The sequence below is a fragment of the Cydia amplana genome, chromosome 2 (genome assembly GCF_948474715.1).
Source record: "Cydia amplana chromosome 2, ilCydAmpl1.1, whole genome shotgun sequence".
NCBI lineage: Eukaryota > Metazoa > Arthropoda > Insecta > Lepidoptera > Tortricidae > Cydia > Cydia amplana.
In genome coordinates, this window is record NC_086070.1 from 2,470,865 (window position 1) to 2,488,892 (window position 18,028).

Below are 18,028 nucleotides of genomic sequence, written 5' to 3' on the forward strand. Positions count from 1 at the left end.
ACTCACGCCACTCGCCTTTTTTGACCCCTCTTAAACAACGGTTGCATAAAATACTATTAAATACAGTCAAATACCCATTCTTGAGATTAGTTAATTGTCAAGCGGACCCCAGACCCCTATCACCCACCTTCAGAGCATTGTCGACGTGTATCTTCTGTCCATGCGCGCGTTGTTCCGCGAGTAGTTGCAGCAGTCGAGGGTACAGAATGGGCAGTTCATTCTGCGCGTGCGCTGCAAGTAACGCGCTTGCGCACGTCAGCGACGCGTGAGCGGCATTGTAGACCAAATGGGAGATTACTTCTGCTTATTTCTACCCCGTGTGTCACACAAGCGGCACCCGGTATACCGACCTTCAGAGCATTGTCGACGTGTATCTTCTGTCCATGCGCGCGTTGTTCCGCGAGTAGTTGCAGCAGTCGAGGGTACAGAATGGGCAGTTCATTCTGCGCGTGCGCTGCAAGTAACGCGCTTGCGCACGTCAGCGACGCGTGAGCGGCATTGTAGACCAAATGAGAGATAACTTCGGGCTTCAGTGCCTCCTGAAAATATAATCTTCTTTAGACTATTTCATTGAAAGATAAGCACACAGGCCGCATGATGGCAGTCGGTTACTTAGCCTATGGACGTTTTTTATTTTATTATAGGACATTCTTACACAGATTGACTAAGTCCCACAGTAAGCTCAAGAAGGCTTGTGCTGCGGATACTCAAACAACGATATATATGTCGAAGAGGGAGAGGGGCTAAATGTGTGGGGCTATTTATAGCGGGTGATGGGCATGGTACCTCGATGTATTACTTCACAGCCAAAATAGTAGGTATGCTACAAACGCATGAAATAAACATTCGGACTCATTAACCATACTAGTGCCTACTATATTTCAGTACTAAATAATCAAAATAACTAAACGGATCTTACGATGGAATCGGATTCAATTAAAATAAAAAGATCATATGAAATCGTTCAAATCTTTATTTAAGTTAAACTACACCGGCTCCAACCCTACACCTCTGACCCGAGAAGATTTAACCCGGCAACAAACTCGGCGGGATACATCTTTTCAAAACAACACATAGTCTCTTTATTTTACAAAAGTAAGCTTCTAATGGCACATAAGAAATCAAAATAACACTTGGAATAAAACACTTAGCTACACGGTTAAAGAACGTGAGAATCTATAAGCTTTCAGAATAATCCTTCAGGTATAAGCCTTCAGAAACGTAGCGAATTAGGCACGAGCTTGGCTAACGTCCGATCTCTAGCGTGGTCCGATCAAGAAGAAGGAAGCCAGTTCCAGCGGCGGAGCCAACCGCTCCCGCCTCCAATTCAAGTTGGTAAACCTGCCTGACCAGTCTACCAACATAACGACAAAAATGCCCACTCGTGCCTACGTTCACTCAAGATACACCTCTTGACGTTTCAAAGCCTTCTACCTGTCATCTTAGTTGAACAATACGCCAATAGATGGTGGCGTTATTCACTACGCAACTTTATTATTTCGTTACAAGCAAATAATACGTAGCCAAACATTGCTAATCGACTTTATACAGGCGTCTAACTATGAACTGTAATGCTGCAATACGTCTTTCTGGTATCTCGCTCCGACATATATAATATGCAAATACATAGGAAACACCCAAGACGCAGGAACAAATATCTTTGCTCATCACACAAATAAATGCCCTTACTGGGATTCGAACCCAGGACCGCGGCCTCACAGGCAGGGTCACTAACCACCAGGCCAGACCAGTCGTCATGCTAGCATTTATTGTATATTTATATAGTTAGAACATAATTAATGAATAATATTGTATTTATAGGAGTACCGACCTGTATGTTATAGTTGGGCGTAGTCAGTAGCAGAGCATCAGCGGCCGCCAGCGGAGCGCCCGTCAGCCCCGTGTGACACAGCGCTTGTAGCCACGTCGACACCGCCGCCTCTCGGTCCGCTGGGGAACTACAAGTTAATTATTTAAACTTTTGAACGCCAAACGGCGCATCCATTTGCCGTGCCACTGACGCCACGGGGGTAAAATTTAGTTTTGTGAATAAATAATGCCAACCTAAAAGTGCGGTGTTTTTCAGTAGATTTACATCAAAAAACGATCGACGGCAAATGCCGTCTTTGGCGTCGTTGTCACGATTTTGCGTTGACGTCAATTGCCGTCTGTGGCGTTCAAAAGGTTAAAAAAGAGTCCAGAAGCTAGAGTACAAATGCTTCAGCAAGCAAATTACGAGGCCTCGTAAACGTTAGCTTCGGTTCCATTGCTTATTGTAAGCATAAGTATTAAAAAATGGCACTTACGGCTGATTTTCCACATGAACCAGCATCCTCCTCAGCAGGATATCGGGCGTGGCTGCTTTCTCACCGCGCGCCCATTGCACTAGTGACTGTGGCGGCGCTAGTAGCGTGCTAGTCAACGATGAGAACCTGCAACGATAGACACATCTAGCTAATCTACACACACTACTACACGTAGCACATAAGACAATCGAGGTCACCACACATAAGCGCTCCCGTCTGCGCACACCCTTCGCACTACTGGTCTGGCACTTTGCTATTCAGCTGGCGAATACGCGTGCCCGGTGTGGCACCGCTCTATCCACGCAGGACAAGTTACCTCGGCGCTTAATGACACCTGCCGCATAATCACCGGATGCCTTAAACCGACTCCGCTTAATAAGCTGTACCCTCTGGCAGGAATTGCGCCCCGGAATCCCGCAGAGAAGTGGCGTGTAGCGTCGAAAAAATGAAGCAGGAACAAGACCCAAGGCATCCTCTCCACGGCCACAAGCTACCACCGTCTCGTCTGAAGAGCCGTAGGAGCTTTATGCGGTGTACTGCAGCCATCCGGATTCCGCCGTCCCAGAATCGACTAGCCCAATGGGAAAGTACCCGCGCCCCCCCTGACGACTACGTTCGCCCCGCTGAAACGCTTCCCGCTGGGCATAGGCAGCCGTGGCCGATCTGGAAAGCCTTGGACAGATTGCGCTCCCGGGTCGGCCGCAGCAAAGAGAACATGCTGAAGTGGGGCGCATTAACCCCTCGTTTCCCAGGACCTCTCAAATCCATACAATTCCGACTCATATTGGAGCCACTGGGAACTGAGAGGTTAAGCGGCTCTGACACCCAATGCCCATGTAGGACGGCCCCACAAACGATGGAGCACATGATATCCTGTCCAGCGTGCCCGCATGCCTGCTCTGAGCGGGACCTCCGTGATGCGACAGACAGGGCGATAAGTGTGGCTACCTTCTGGTCCTGCACAGTCTGAAACCATCGACACGAGAAGAAGAAGAAGCGCTCCCGTACTAATTAAGTGTGGGAGCCCGATCGCTTATTTCAGTCGCGCCCACATTACTCGTGCAAATTAAAAATATTAACAAAAATTTCGCTTTGGGGGTGTAACTGGGTTATTATAGTATGAACTGGTGTAAATACAACTAGGTTGTGGTGCTCAAATCGTAGCATTTTACATGTAAAATAGCACCTATGTGTGGTGACCTTGTGCTCTTTGTAAACGCTTCACAATGCGGTGGCTGTGTAGTTTGTAAATGACATGTAATGAAATATTTATTTTGTGTTGAGTTTAGGTTACATAACAGTTTGCATTTTGTAGCTTATAATCTAATCCTCTAAACCCTACCATGTTGGTATACACACATTGTAAGCTATCTATCAAAACCATAAAATGTGAAAACGAGAGTTTAATGTTAAGAGTATGTTGTCGATGTCACAGACTAATTTATATAAATATGGGTGTCTCTGGTGACAAATGTGGGGCATAACTTTAGAGCGAAACGGCCTATGTATATACTCACTGTGGTGTGAGCGAGACGGACGCCGGCGAGTGCATCATGGCGGCCATCACGAGGGGCAGCGCGTGCGCGGCGACCGGCGCGCGCGCAGCCGCCACGCGGACCAGCGCGGGGGCGCCGTACTCGCAGATCTATAACATATAAATTAATCAAAATAGCGTCTGTAATCGGTACATTCGGGACAACATGTTTGATTTTTCAGTATACTTCCGTAAAATTTATTTGATGACTGCTTTAAAACAATATTATTTCAATGAGAAACTAAACTATTAGCCTATTCTCACCCAAATCATATTTAAAATTCAACGAAATGAATCATGGCGGCGATATTACCACATTATAGTTTACATTCCCCTGTCTAGTCTTACCTTTTCTGGAGTGTATATCATAGTTTCGGACACGTACTCTCGGAGTATCCTGCTGTCGAATGTTCGTTGATTCGAATGTTGCTGGATCGAATGTTCGCTGGGTCGAAATACTATCGAAAAATCGTAATCTAGAATTGTATGGGTTCGATTTGTTGTGTATCGAATGTTCGTTGATTCGATTGTTGCTGGATCGAATGTTCGCAGGGTCGAAATACTTGTGGCCGAATTATGCATAATCGAAAAATCGTAATCTAGAATTGTATGGGTTCGATTTGTTGTGTATCGAATGTTCGTTGATTCGATTGTTGCTGGATCGAATGTTCGCAGGGTCGAAATACTTGTGGCCGAATTATGCATAATCGAAAAATCGTAATCTAGAATTGTATGGGTTCGATTTGTTGTGTATCGAATGTTCGTTGATTCGATTGTTGCTGGATCGAATGTTCGCAGGGTCGAAATACTTGTGGCCGAATTATGCATAATCGAAAAATCGTAATCTAGAATTGTATGGGTTCGATTTGTTGTGTATCGAATGTTCGTTGATTCGATTGTTGCTGGATCGAATGTTCGCAGGGTCGAAATACTTGTGGCCGAATTATGCATAATCGAAAAATCGTAATCTAGAATTGTATGGGTTCGATTTGTTGTGTATCGAATGTTCGTTGATTCGATTGTTGCTGGATCGAATGTTCGCAGGGTCGAAATACTTGTGGCCGAATTATGCATAATCGAAAAATCGTAATCTAGAATTGTATGGGTTCGATTTGTTGTGTATCGAATGTTCGTTGATTCGATTGTTGCTGGATCGAATGTTCGCAGGGTCGAAATACTTGTGGCCGAATTATGCATAATCGAAAAATCGTAATCTAGAATTGTATGTATGTATTGTTGTAAAGCTCATCGTCTCGTCTGGCATGGCCCAACATGTGTTTGACAGCTTATTTTTTGTCAGATAAGTCATAAGGTCCCATTTCTAAACCTCAGATTCGATTCTACAATTTATTATTTCTACGCTTTTCGACCCAGCGAATATTCGATCCAGCGACAGTCGAATCAACGAACATTCGTACCCGAGATCTTCTATGGGATGACAATCGAAACCTCAAATTCGATTCTACAATTGATTATTTCTACGCTTTTCGACCCAGCGAACATTCGATCCAGCGACAGTCGAATCAACGAACATTCGACAGCAGGATACTCCGAGAGTACGTGTCCGAAACTATGATATACACTCCTTTTCTGACGCCCATTTAAAAAATAAGATAGTAGTGTGTAAGCTAGAGAAGTCAGGAATATCCCCAGAGACTGGATAACACCGCGTAGGCCTCCCCGAGTATGCCTTGTGTATGCTCCGGCGGAGCGTCCAGGAGTCATTAGTACTTGCACAAATATATATATCTAGTTCTGAAGCTCACCAGTGGTAACGAATGTCCCCATGAACTGGACAGCACCGCATAAGCTTCCGCAAATATATTTTGCGTATACTCAGGCGGAGGGGCGTCCAGCGGCAGGCGCCAGCTAGACCTGTACAGGACAAGTTTAACTATTTAGATATACCACTACTTGGAAATAAATTTATTTAAAAGTGGAAAAATTCACTGTCTTGGGTGGGACTTGTTGTGGGATAAATATATTATATGTAATATATGTTTAGTATTTATGTATGTAGCATGTATTTTATTTTATAATAATATTTATGTATTTTATTTACTTTTGGACATTTAGGTTAGTTAACTTTTAAAGTGTTACTGTACATTCCGTAAGTTTGTCTATCTAATTTGAATTCTCCCCTCATCTACTCGAAGGTTAGCTGGAAGAGATCCTTTACAGGGATAAGTTCGCCTTTGTATCTTTATTTCTGTAAACATTATGTAAACCTGTGTTGTGTACAATAAAGTGATTACTACTACTACTACTACTTGAACTCACGACCACTGGACATAATAATAGCATTGTTATAATACTAATAGCATCGTTCGCAGACGTTTCTGTTTGATACAATATTAATTTACCGCTATTTGGTACCACAAAAGTATTGAATATGTGACATTTTCAACTAAAAGGTACCACATTGTCGGTTGTCGATAAGGTTGATTTCAATTTAAGCCTATATTGAAATAGCGCCTTATTGACAACCAACAATATGTACCCTTTTGGTTGAAAATGGCACATGTTTGTATTATTCGGGATTAAAAATCAGTTTACCAAATACGTAAAAGTGTTGAAAAGGTTATGAACCACTTATCTAGATTATACCTATGTACGCGCAGTCGCACCAGCACGTTCCACGCCCAGTCCGGCGCGGGCGACGGCAGCCCGCACAGCCACGACCCAATCGTCAGCTGCGACTCCAATGACAGACCACTAGGAAAAACACACGTTAAGCTTTGGATTCCTCCGAAAACGGTGCCGTCATATAGCGGCCGCAAAAGACGGCCGTCTTTACGGTGGCGACATGTGGAAAGTACCACGGCGTCATAACACACCGTCATCCACCAAGGTCGAAGCGGCAAATTTGAAAAATGTAGGCGCGATGGGATAACGTCCCATAGAAAATTTGAATTTCGCGCCTTTTCCTACTGACAAGATTTGCTTGATCATCTATAATTTACTTGGAGGATGAAATATCATCAGAAGAGGAAAATAATCGTAGTACGGAATCATTTATTCAAATCTCGTGTCATTTATTCAAAATGGTGTCACCGCTATCTAATAAAACGTTCACGAAACTATCGACACCGTCATGACGGCCGTCATCTTACGTTACGTTGACAATCAACGTAACGTAACGCTGTCTAGGAAACCGCGCCATCTTGTTTACATAGACAACGTTCTAGTGACGTCAGTCAACGCTATATAGCGGCCGTAATATGACGGCACCGTTTTCGGAGGAATCCAAAGCTTTAGATTGCAGACAGAACGGTAATAAAGTGAGGACGGTACCCCCGCCTCTTCCCATCTCTGTTGTACGTGCGTAATCGGGTACTTTCCTCTACTTAAAATAAATACTTTCACACTGTGCAGGTGCAAAAACATGGATAGCAGTTATTTTTAAACACCATTTCTATTTAATAAAACGGATTGAAATATAAAAAGTAGGTGAGTTGACCGTGACGTCACTAAACACGTTTTCATATAAATTCCATTATTAGCAAATTGTTTTGACAGTTCTAAAAAAGAAGCTGATTTGACTAGTAGAAAAGTACCCAATAATATTGCTGTCCCGCCCCTGATGCCGGTGCGGTGGTTAATAAGTTTAATAACACTGTGCGAGCGGTAAAGATCGGTTTTCCTAGGATAGCGGTGCCGTCATATAGCGGCCGTCTCCATACTAAATAATACGGCTAAATATGGATGTCGTAGTATTTGACGAACACTTCAAAATGGCCGCCATTGGTATATTGTACAAACTCACTCGTAAGGTGTGTAACTGAGTTCTTGTAACAGACACGGCAACAGTTGCGCGCTGCGTTGCGACCAGTCGTCGAGCACGGCGCGTATCTCGCCCGTCGACGGCCGCCATCTTTGAAGGCAGAAGGGTTTCAAAATGGCCGCCGTTGGTTGCAATGGTTCCACTGGGAGATAAAGAAACATGAAAAATCTACGCGATATTTAATGACACAGAATAAATAATAGTACTAGGTACAGAAGATTCACTCTTTAACAAAACGCTTTTTATGACAGAGATGACCGCTAGGTGGCGCAAGTGCGAGCAAGCGTCCATTCCGTAGCGGTTCGCGGCAACTACTATGGCTAGACACCAATATTGGTGTGGGCCGCATGTATTTGTAGGTCCTTATAGCGACGCGACGAAATCGCGGTACGCCTGCCCGTGCACACCGGGTGCGTGTGCGTAGACGTGCACGTGAACGTTGTAATATTCAGATACTTATGGGAGACGGCACACCGCTTGCGTGACACCTTTTAGCGCACGCGCACGTGCAAGTCTACGCACACGCAGTCGGTGTGCTCTGGCCTTAAAATGTAAAAACAAACAATACCAGAAATACTTTCATAATTTTTTTTCATAATTTCATAATTTATTCATTGCTTTTATGGGTTTTACAAGATTTTATAGTATTTACATGTTCCAGCATAAACCCCGTTGGGGCACAGCAATATACATAAAGACTTAAAAACTAATACTTATAAAACTAGCACACACTAGCAATTAACATTATTAAGACTTATAATTAAGATACTCCTTTATATTGTAAAATGAGTTTTCAACCAAGAACTTTTTTAGTTTGTTAAAGAATGTTGAATCTTTCTCTATATGTTTTAGTTCTAACGGTATGTTGTTATATACTGTAACTGCCATATGGTAAGGACCGGAATTCACTATTTTTAGATTTGTGAAAGTGCTAGCTAATTTGTTTCTTTTCCGCAGATTTTGATTCCTTGGAAAGTTATCTCTTGTTCGCTCAAATAAATGTTTTTGTTTTTTAACTAATTTACACAATTCAAAAATGTACAGTGAAGTTAACGTTAATATTTTCATTTTTTTGAAATAAGGGAGGCAACTCTCCATGTCATTTATATTTGCTAGTATTCTTATACACTTTTTTGTAGCAAGAACAACGACTCTACGTTCGTGCTATTCCCCCATAAAATGATACCATACGATAACCAAGAATGGGCATAGGCATAATAGGCATTAGTTGCAGCTTTTAAGTCTGTACATTTCTTCAACATGGAGAGGGCATATGTAAATTTGGATAATTTTATCGAGATTTTATCAACATGTGCCTTCCAATGTATGCAGGAGTCTATTTCGACACCTAGCAAAGAACATGACTCAACAACCGCCAATGATTCATTATTATAGCAAGGGTTCATATCAATTGCTGGCTTCTGATAAGGTTTTATCTGCATGATTTTAGTTTTAGAAATATTCAATTGGAGATTATGATCATTCAGCCAATCTAATATTAATTTAAAAGTACAATGTAGTTTATTGTTTAGGTCCTCACTATCGTTGCATTCAAATATTAAGGAGATGTCGTCGGCGTATAGCACGGCCTTTGTACTTAAGATTTTAGACAAATCATTAATGTAAATTACGAATAGGATTCGTCGAAGACTATATAGATTTTATACCGTCTTTATACATCTCATGCCCATAGAGTGCCACCACTGCCACAAGACGGAACTCTTATCAGTGATAAGTTATCACTAAACCATCTACCATCCACTAATCTATCTGTTGGCTGTGCCTGTGTACCTCCTCAACCTGTCAAATTTACGTCGAAAGGCAAAAGCTAATAAAGTCTATTCGGTAGAATAAGGACAAATATACTCTGTCACGCCATTTCCGTCAGTAGAAAAGAGCGGCAAATTTAAAAAAATGTAGGCGCGAAGGGTTATGGTCCCATAAAAAACTTGAATTTCGCGCCTTTTTCTACTGACAAACTTGTTTGACCGGCTATAGTCACTTACACTGATGCACGTAAGCTATGCTATGCACCGCCCTGGTGTATAGATAGTCGTGTCGCGACAGCAGTTCGGGGAGGCATTCTCGGGCCGCGTCCAAGCACGCGCCGTTGCAGTGTCTCTTGGGTTTTAGTGCCACCTGCCAAAAGCGAAATTTTGTAGATTAAAATAATTCAAGCTTTATATTGGCACAGAATAAATAATAGTACTAGGTACAGAAGGTCCACTCTCTAACAAAACGCGTCTATTACGACAGATATGACCGCTATAACTGGTGGCTGTTTGTTTGTACATATAATCTTATATTTATATAGTATACCTGGACAAGGAAATCGATAACCATCGCTGGGATGTCGGCGCTATCCTCGCAACTTGCGACTTGTGAAGCGACGTGTACGCACTGCCCGCAGGAAAGAGAGAGCGATAGCGATAGACAGTCTATCGCCAGTGGTTGTTTCTCTATAATATAAAAATAACTATGTAGGTATAATATCAATCAGTTCAATTACAAACTGAAATAGATGTCATATGCAAAAGAAAAAGTGACCAAGCCCTACGGTGGCCGAGGCCGGAATCGAACCGTATAGATAGCAGCACCAGCGCCATTTCTTTCTCTATACCAGAACCCCTAATTCGGATAGAAACTACTGGCCCTTAGAGTATCATATACTCAAGAAACTGGGACGAAAGCCGACGTGGCTTAGTGGCTAGATAGAGGTTATGGCGTTGGTCAGTAGACATGTGTCGTTCGCGAGTGAGTGATTTAAATCAGCTATATCTTTTGATTGAACTCACTCACTCTTCAACTCACTGATGATTTAAGTTTAACTCGCTCAGTCGCTCATCTATCTCAGTGTTCCTTGCTCGCTCTTTCCCACTAATGATTCGAATGAGCAGGCCGAGCGAGTGAGCGAGTGAGATTGCGAATAGGTTTCGGAGCGGTTCGGAAGAATTCGGAGGGTTACGGAAAAACATGGCGGGATCGTATCGCGTGATTCGCCATCTTGGTCGCACTTATGGTTGTATGTATCTGATTGATTGACTTCTCTCTCTACTCACTCGGGAACAATATAGTCTACAGATCCACTGAGCGAAATGAGTGATATATATCACCGCGAGCGATAGATATGAATCACTCTTTTCAACTCAGTGAACGGTTTTGCGCATGTCTACCCGCAGCCCGAGGGCTCCGTGCTCTCGAGTAGCCAGCCGGCGATGAATATGGCTTCCAGCCCGGCTTCGATTTGCTACTAACCGTGTAAGTGGGTCATCAGGGCCACGCAATAGGCCTGGCGGACAGCAGACCGCAGTAACGCCGCGGGCGGAGCCTCGCAGCCCGAGGGCTCCGTGCTCTCGAGTAGCCAGCCGGCGATCAATATGGCTTCCAGCTCGGCTTCTATTTGCTACTAACCGTGTAAGTGGGTCATCAGGGCCACGCAATAGGCCTGGCGGACAGCAGACCGTAGTAACGCCGCGGGCGGAGCCTCGCAGCCCGAGGGCTCCGTGCTCTCGAGTAGCCAGCCGGCAATGAATATGGCTTCCAGCTCGGCTTCGATTTGCTACTAACCGTGTAAGTGGGTCATCAGGGCCACGCAATAGGCCTGGCGGACAGCAGACCGCAGTAACGCCGCGGGCGGAGCCTCGCAGCCCGAGGGCTCCGTCGTCTCGAGTAACCAGCCGGCGATGAATATGGCTTCCAGCTCGGCTTCGATTTGGATTGATAGCTCTTTGGGGTACGTTTCTCTGTTGAATTAAGGTATGCTGATCATAAAATTTTGAAAAGCTTTGAAAAAAAATAATTCATTATAAAGTAGATTATGTATTGTCAAATTGTGGAATTAAAATTCAAGTCCTTTATTTGTAATCAATGGGGTTGGCAACTGTCAAAGGTTTGCATAAATGGCGCCATCAAAGCTTGCCCCTTTTTCTATGAGATTTGGCTTAAAGGCCTGGCATCCAGGACATTAAAAAAACAAAAAATTGACACAATTCTAATGATTGACAAGCTATGATCCGAGTCAGACGCCGAGTCAGACGACGCTACGGAGCCACGCTGTTACGTCGTCGCCCAAATCTAATATTTAGTTAATTTCATTTTTATGTATATTGTTTTTCTTTGTATCTTTATATTTTGTAGTTTCACAGTGCCTTGGTTTTATACTGTAATGCTGTGTTACTTATTTGATTAATAAACAAACAAATAAACAAATGATGGCGCCATCTGCTAAATACTTTGACCGGCCAATCCCATTCAGTAAATTTGTTGTTTTTATATCCCAAAATGTAATTTGTATATAAACCCCAGCTGATGTCAGTTACCTGTTATGTTTATGCAGGTCAGCCACGGCCCACATAGCGTGGTGTCCCAGCGCGCGCAACTCCGCGCGCAGGCGCGGGTACGGAGCGTGCGTGCGCGCGGCGCGCGTGATCACGGCGAGCAGCGTGCGCACGCCGCAGCACGCACGGACCACGTCCCGCGCTACGTGGTCCCATTCGTATGGACGGGTTTGGGTTATGTCCTAGAACAGCCATTCTCAAAAACCCTACCTAAACTAAACCCTAGGGTTCCGCGACACCCCTGCAGGGGTTCCGCAAGAATTTAGAATAATTTAGAATAATAAAATAAGCATAATTATTATGCTTATTAATAAAAAAATACACTTCTAAAAACTATTGTTTTATTGTAGGGTTCCATCAAGTATTTCGCTTTCCAAAAGGGTTCCGTCAAAAAAAAAGATTGAGAACCGCTGTCCTAGAAAGTTTAGCCAATATCAAAAGAGCTATGTACCTACGGTTGGTATTCAACATGTCCAATTTCTTGGGCCAATGTGCATTGCGTCTCACTCTCTCACTAAGCAAAATGTGAGACGTAAATAAACATTGGACAAAGAAATTAGGTGGAACGACCCTTACCTTACTTAGAAAGATAGGTTGAGGTAGGATCCTCTGTAAGATAAATAGCTGTGCGTACAGTCACCACACGGGATTGTTATGCCATTTAGGGTTCTAGCTAAATTGGAAATTCTATAGCGTAAGTATTGGAGAACTAATTTAGCTCGGCCTCTAAATGGCGCAACAATCGCGGAGCGTGATGGTGATGGTACATGAACACCTTCAGCATGAATAAGAATTCTCGCTACCAAAGAACTTACTACTAATATAGTAGGAACCTACTCTACTTAAATAAAAGCCACTCACGGTCCTCTGTTAGTATAGTCAGCAGCAGAAGTTGCTAAGCGGGTCAGGTGTTCAAAATGATCTTGACGCAACTTTATTGTTCAGAAAATAAGAGCGTGTGAAGGTAATTTTGAACACCTCGCCCGGTTAGCTGCTGACAGTACACTACAATTTCTTACTATCAAAGAACGACACCGCCATCTCGTTCTCCCTGTCGCCTCTTTCACTCTTTCACAAAAGCCACTCACAGTCCGCTGCAGCAGCGCGAGCCGCGCCGCGAGCGCCCGCAGCGGGAGCGCCTTCAGCAGCGCGAGCAGGTCCTGCTCCCTCAGGGCGCCCTCGCTGACGGCCCCGGCGCCTCCGTGCCGGTCCACCTCCTCCCACATCTCGCTCTCCCTGTCACCTCCCTCACTCTTTCACAAAAGCCACTCACAGTCCGCTGCAGCAGCGCGAGCCGCGCCGCGAGCGCCCGCAGCGGGAGCGCCTTCAGCAGCGCGAGCAGGTCCTGCTCCCTCAGGGCGCCCTCGCTGACGGCCCCGGCGCCTCCGTGTCGGTCCACCTCCTCCCACATCTCGCTCTCCCTGTCACCTCCCTCACTCTAGAAACAAAAGCCACTCACAGTCCGCTGCAGCAGCGCGAGCCGCGCCGCGAGCGCCCGCAGCGGGAACGCCTTCAGCAGCGCGAGCAGGTCCTGCTCCCTCAGGGCGCCCTCGCTGACGGCCCCGGCGCCTCCGTGCCGGTCCACCTCCTCCCACATCTCGCTCTCCCTGTCACCTCCCTCACTCTAGAAACAAAAGCCACTCACAGTCCGCTGCAGCAGCGCGAGCCGCGCCGCGAGCGCCCGCAGCGGGAACGCCTTCAGCAGCGCGAGCAGGTCCTGCTCCCTCAGGGCGCCCTCGCTGACGGCCCCGGCGCCTCCGTGCCGGTCCACCTCCTCCCACATCTCGCTCTCCCTGTCACCTCCCTCACTCTAGAAACAAAAGCCACTCACAGTCCGCTGCAGCAGCGCGAGCCGCGCCGCGAGCGCCCGCAGCGGGAACGCCTTCAGCAGCGCGAGCAGGTCCTGCTCCCTCAGGGCGCCCTCGCTGACGGCCCCGGCGCCTCCGTGCCGGTCCACCTCCTCCCACATCTCGCTCTCCCTGTCACCTCCCTCACTCTAGAAACAAAAGCCACTCACAGTCCGCTGCAGCAGCGCGAGCCGCGCCGCGAGCGCCCGCAGCGGGAACGCCTTCAGCAGCGCGAGCAGGTCCTGCTCCCTCAGGGCGCCCTCGCTGACGGCCCCGGCGCCGCCGTGCCGGTCCACCTCCTCCCACATCTCGCTCTCCCTGTCACCTCCCTCACTCTAGAAACAAAAGCCACTCACAGTCCGCTGCAGCAGCGCGAGCCGCGCCGCGAGCGCCCGCAGCGGGAACGCCTTCAGCAGCGCGAGCAGGTCCTGCTCCCTCAGGGCGCCCTCGCTGACGGCCCCGGCGCCTCCGTGCCGGTCCACCTCCTCCCACATCTCGCTCTCCCTGTCACCTCCCTCACTCTAGAAACAAAAGCCACTCACAGTCCGCTGCAGCAGCGCGAGCCGCGCCGCGAGCGCCCGCAGCGGGAGCGCCTTCAGCAGCGCGAGCAGGTCCTGCTCCCTCAGGGCGCCCTCGCTGACGGCCCCGGCGCCTCCGTGCCGGTCCACCTCCTCCCACATCTCGCTCTCCCTGTCACCTCCCTCACTCTAGAAACAAAAGCCACTCACAGTCCGCTGCAGCAGCGCGAGCCGCGCCGCGAGCGCCCGCAGCGGGAACGCCTTCAGCAGCGCGAGCAGGTCCTGCTCCCTCAGGGCGCCCTCGCTGACGGCCCCGGCGCCTCCGTGCCGGTCCACCTCCTCCCACATCTCGCTCTCCCTGTCACCTCCCTCACTCTAGAAACAAAAGCCACTCACAGTCCGCTGCAGCAGCGCGAGCCGCGCCGCGAGCGCCCGCAGCGGGAACGCCTTCAGCAGCGCGAGCAGGTCCTGCTCCCTCAGGGCGCCCTCGCTGACGGCCCCGGCGCCTCCGTGCCGGTCCACCTCCTCCCACATCTCGCTCTCCCTGTCACCTCCCTCACTCTAGAAACAAAAGCCACTCACAGTCCGCTGCAGCAGCGCGAGCCGCGCCGCGAGCGCCCGCAGCGGGAGCGCCTTCAGCAGCGCGAGCAGGTCCTGCTCCCTCAGGGCGCCCTCGCTGACGGCCCCGGCGCCTCCGTGCCGGTCCACCTCCTCCCACATCTCGCTCTCCCTGTCACCTCCCTCACTCTAGAAACAAAAGCCACTCACAGTCCGCTGCAGCAGCGCGAGCCGCGCCGCGAGCGCCCGCAGCGGGAACGCCTTCAGCAGCGCGAGCAGGTCCTGCTCCCTCAGGGCGCCCTCGCTGACGGCCCCGGCGCCTCCGTGCCGGTCCACCTCCTCCCACATCTCGCTCTCCCTGTCACCTCCCTCACTCTAGAAACAAAAGCCACTCACAGTCCGCTGCAGCAGCGCGAGCCGCGCCGCGAGCGCCCGCAGCGGGAACGCCTTCAGCAGCGCGAGCAGGTCCTGCTCCCTCAGGGCGCCCTCGCTGACGGCCCCGGCGCCTCCGTGCCGGTCCACCTCCTCCCACATCTCGCTCTCCCTGTCACCTCCCTCACTCTAGAAACAAAAGCCACTCACAGTCCGCTGCAGCAGCGCGAGCCGCGCCGCGAGCGCCCGCAGCGGGAGCGCCTTCAGCAGCGCGAGCAGGTCCTGCTCCCTCAGGGCGCCCTCGCTGACGGCCCCGGCGCCTCCGTGCCGGTCCACCTCCTCCCACATCTCCTCGTTCTCTGCTGGAAACGGTAGGATCCATACATTTAGCTAGATTGGGGACGGCACAAACATAAAAAGCGGGAAAAATTTATTGGAATGGGAGCCTTACCTTTGTGGTGTGTGTCGGCAATATTTTTGACGGTGGAGGGCGTATCGGGGCGGTTCTCGTTAGTTGATAAATGATGCACAGCCCTGTATGTGATGTCGCTGTGTGTGTGTGTGTGTGTGTGTGTGTGTGTGTTTGTGTGTGTTGACAGAGACTGTTGACGATTGAAGAGCTAATGCAGATTGCTGGCCGCAAACACAGTACATTTCCGCAAATACAGTGCTAACGATTTCGATGAAATTTACTATATGGGGGTTTTCGGGGGCGAAAAATCGATCCAGCTAGTCTTATCTCTGGGAAAACACGCATTTTTGAGTTTTTATATATTTTCCGAGCTTTCTTCCAGATATTAATAATATAATGTTAGTCTGCAAGGTATTTGTAATATGGGCCTCGTTGCCTGATTTAAATTTCTAAATAAATAAATAAAATAAAATACATAGAACATTATTGTATTGGGTGATTTTTCAACGTTTTTTATTTTATCCATACATTGTGAGGTTAATGATATGTTTTTATTAGGTATATACCCACCCACATGCATGCCAACACCATCATACCTTCAGTACACTCCTTAGCCGTTTCCAAGACCGGTGCAGACAACATAAGGTCCAATATGGCCAGAGCCCGCGCCGCGTCGCTGGTATCGCACATGGGGAGTCTAATCAGAGGTGCCGCCCATCGTACTGAATGAGTTTGTCTGGAATTTTAAGCATTTTATTATTATCATCGTCATAACATTTTGAAATTTACAGTCTAGAAAAGTTGAACTTCTGCTTTGCTCAAATGTTGACTGGTAGAGAATGTCTTATAGCATGAACTGTAATAGATATACATATATTATGTAATTTTTTTGTGATTAAATAAGTAAAACATAGTCAAAAATTACCTAAATAGCTGGTGAAGCAGGAATAGTAGCTGTCTCACATCACTCTTAGAAAGTAAGGCTCCACATAAAGCTCGAGCCCAGCGTTTCAAGGAGTCCGTGAAGTAGTCCATCTTCAGACAGGTAATGGAGCTGCTCGCGCGCAACTCCTGAAGTACTAGAGTTAGGGCTTCTCTGATGTCTCCTACGTTGCCTCGGACGGTTTCTGAGATGAATTCTTCTATCTAAAAAAATATTTTGTAACTTAGGATGGTATTCCACCTGTCCAATTTCTTCAATGTGCATTGCGTCTCACTCTCTCATTAAGCAAAATGTGAGACGCAAATACCTACAGGTGGGATACCACCCTTAGGCACAGTCTGTGAAATAAAATACCCAGAACAAAGTAAGCAGCAAAGTATAGTCTGTCTTTCTAACTAATATCTCTTTACGTTTAACAAATTTATTGCCACCCAGCCAAACAAGACATCCGCGCCAGACCTCAAATCTTCTTCATATAAAGGTGTAGTAGGTACCACGATCCCGACTATTGGGTCGTCCGGCTTGGGAACGAAACCATAAAATACCCGATAGCCGGGTTTTCGGCACTGAATGTGTTAAACCGCTGAACAGATTTAGATAAAACTTAGAACGCAGATAGTCTGAGTTACATCAGGACATAGTATAGTTTGTATCACGAAAATCATCAATCTACGCAGCCGCAGTTGTGAGCAGCTAGATGGCTACAGCTACATGCGAAGTGCGGGTTGGGGTAATTAACCTTTTGACCGCCAAACACATCAACGCGCGCGACTACAGCCAATATCAACCTTCGTGCATTCCGATAAGGTTCAAGATGACGCACGATAGGCGTGGCGTTCAAAGGGTTAAAAGCGATAATCGTACTCGGCGTGGCTGCTAACAAAACTTTTGGATTTACTTTTCAAACAATTTGACAGAGACTGGCAAATAACTAAAGAATCCCGTAGGCGCCCGCGCGGGCAGATACTGAATACACAGGTACACGGCCTATACGTACTCGTACTTTATACTTTGATACATAGGCAATAGGGAAATGAATTTATTGCTAAAATCCGTTGGATTTTGGGCTAAGCTACTAACCTGATAGTAAGCCAACAATGCTTGATGTTGGTACGTGCAATAGGACTCGTTAACGTCTTTCAGCAAGCCTTCCAAGCGAAGTTGAGCGGCCGGGAGCTTTTCCTTTAGCAGTGTAGCGTGCTCGTAAGTCCCTTAAAAATGCAAAAAGCGTGGAAGGTTATCGGGAGAGAGTCTTAGAGATAAGACAGCCTGTCGTCTACCATTCTATAGTTTTTAAGTTGTTTTCTTCTGTATTTTGGGAGAGCCTAGCGACATCTACCATAGGAGTATTACACTTCTTAGGGCACAATAATATATATGGACAAAATTACCAACCTATAATGTAAACATAATACAG

At 47.1% G+C, this 18,028-nt stretch overlaps 1 protein-coding gene across 1 annotated transcript in view; it reads right to left on the reverse strand.

Annotated features, from left to right (window-relative positions):
* The window catches only part of LOC134655879 (uncharacterized), a 45,436-nt gene that overhangs the window by 25,498 nt on the left and 1,910 nt on the right, over window positions 1-18,028 (reverse strand). The window contains exons 4-33 of the mRNA XM_063511375.1: window positions 17,692-17,822; window positions 16,594-16,814; window positions 16,265-16,404; window positions 15,467-15,615; window positions 15,281-15,424; window positions 15,095-15,238; window positions 14,909-15,052; window positions 14,723-14,866; window positions 14,537-14,680; window positions 14,351-14,494; window positions 14,165-14,308; window positions 13,979-14,122; window positions 13,793-13,936; window positions 13,607-13,750; window positions 13,421-13,564; window positions 13,235-13,378; window positions 13,050-13,193; window positions 11,944-12,143; window positions 11,235-11,367; window positions 10,880-11,027; window positions 9,944-10,083; window positions 9,631-9,763; window positions 7,607-7,766; window positions 6,448-6,555; window positions 5,607-5,715; window positions 3,824-3,951; window positions 2,307-2,432; window positions 1,832-1,958; window positions 347-539; window positions 128-300 (exon numbers count right to left, since the gene is read on the reverse strand). Of these exons, the coding sequence (XP_063367445.1) occupies window positions 128-300; window positions 347-539; window positions 1,832-1,958; window positions 2,307-2,432; window positions 3,824-3,951; window positions 5,607-5,715; window positions 6,448-6,555; window positions 7,607-7,766; window positions 9,631-9,763; window positions 9,944-10,083; window positions 10,880-11,027; window positions 11,235-11,367; window positions 11,944-12,143; window positions 13,050-13,193; window positions 13,235-13,378; window positions 13,421-13,564; window positions 13,607-13,750; window positions 13,793-13,936; window positions 13,979-14,122; window positions 14,165-14,308; window positions 14,351-14,494; window positions 14,537-14,680; window positions 14,723-14,866; window positions 14,909-15,052; window positions 15,095-15,238; window positions 15,281-15,424; window positions 15,467-15,615; window positions 16,265-16,404; window positions 16,594-16,814; window positions 17,692-17,822 (4,391 nt within the window). The remainder of the gene's footprint in view (window positions 1-127; window positions 301-346; window positions 540-1,831; window positions 1,959-2,306; window positions 2,433-3,823; window positions 3,952-5,606; window positions 5,716-6,447; window positions 6,556-7,606; window positions 7,767-9,630; window positions 9,764-9,943; window positions 10,084-10,879; window positions 11,028-11,234; window positions 11,368-11,943; window positions 12,144-13,049; window positions 13,194-13,234; window positions 13,379-13,420; window positions 13,565-13,606; window positions 13,751-13,792; window positions 13,937-13,978; window positions 14,123-14,164; window positions 14,309-14,350; window positions 14,495-14,536; window positions 14,681-14,722; window positions 14,867-14,908; window positions 15,053-15,094; window positions 15,239-15,280; window positions 15,425-15,466; window positions 15,616-16,264; window positions 16,405-16,593; window positions 16,815-17,691; window positions 17,823-18,028) is intronic.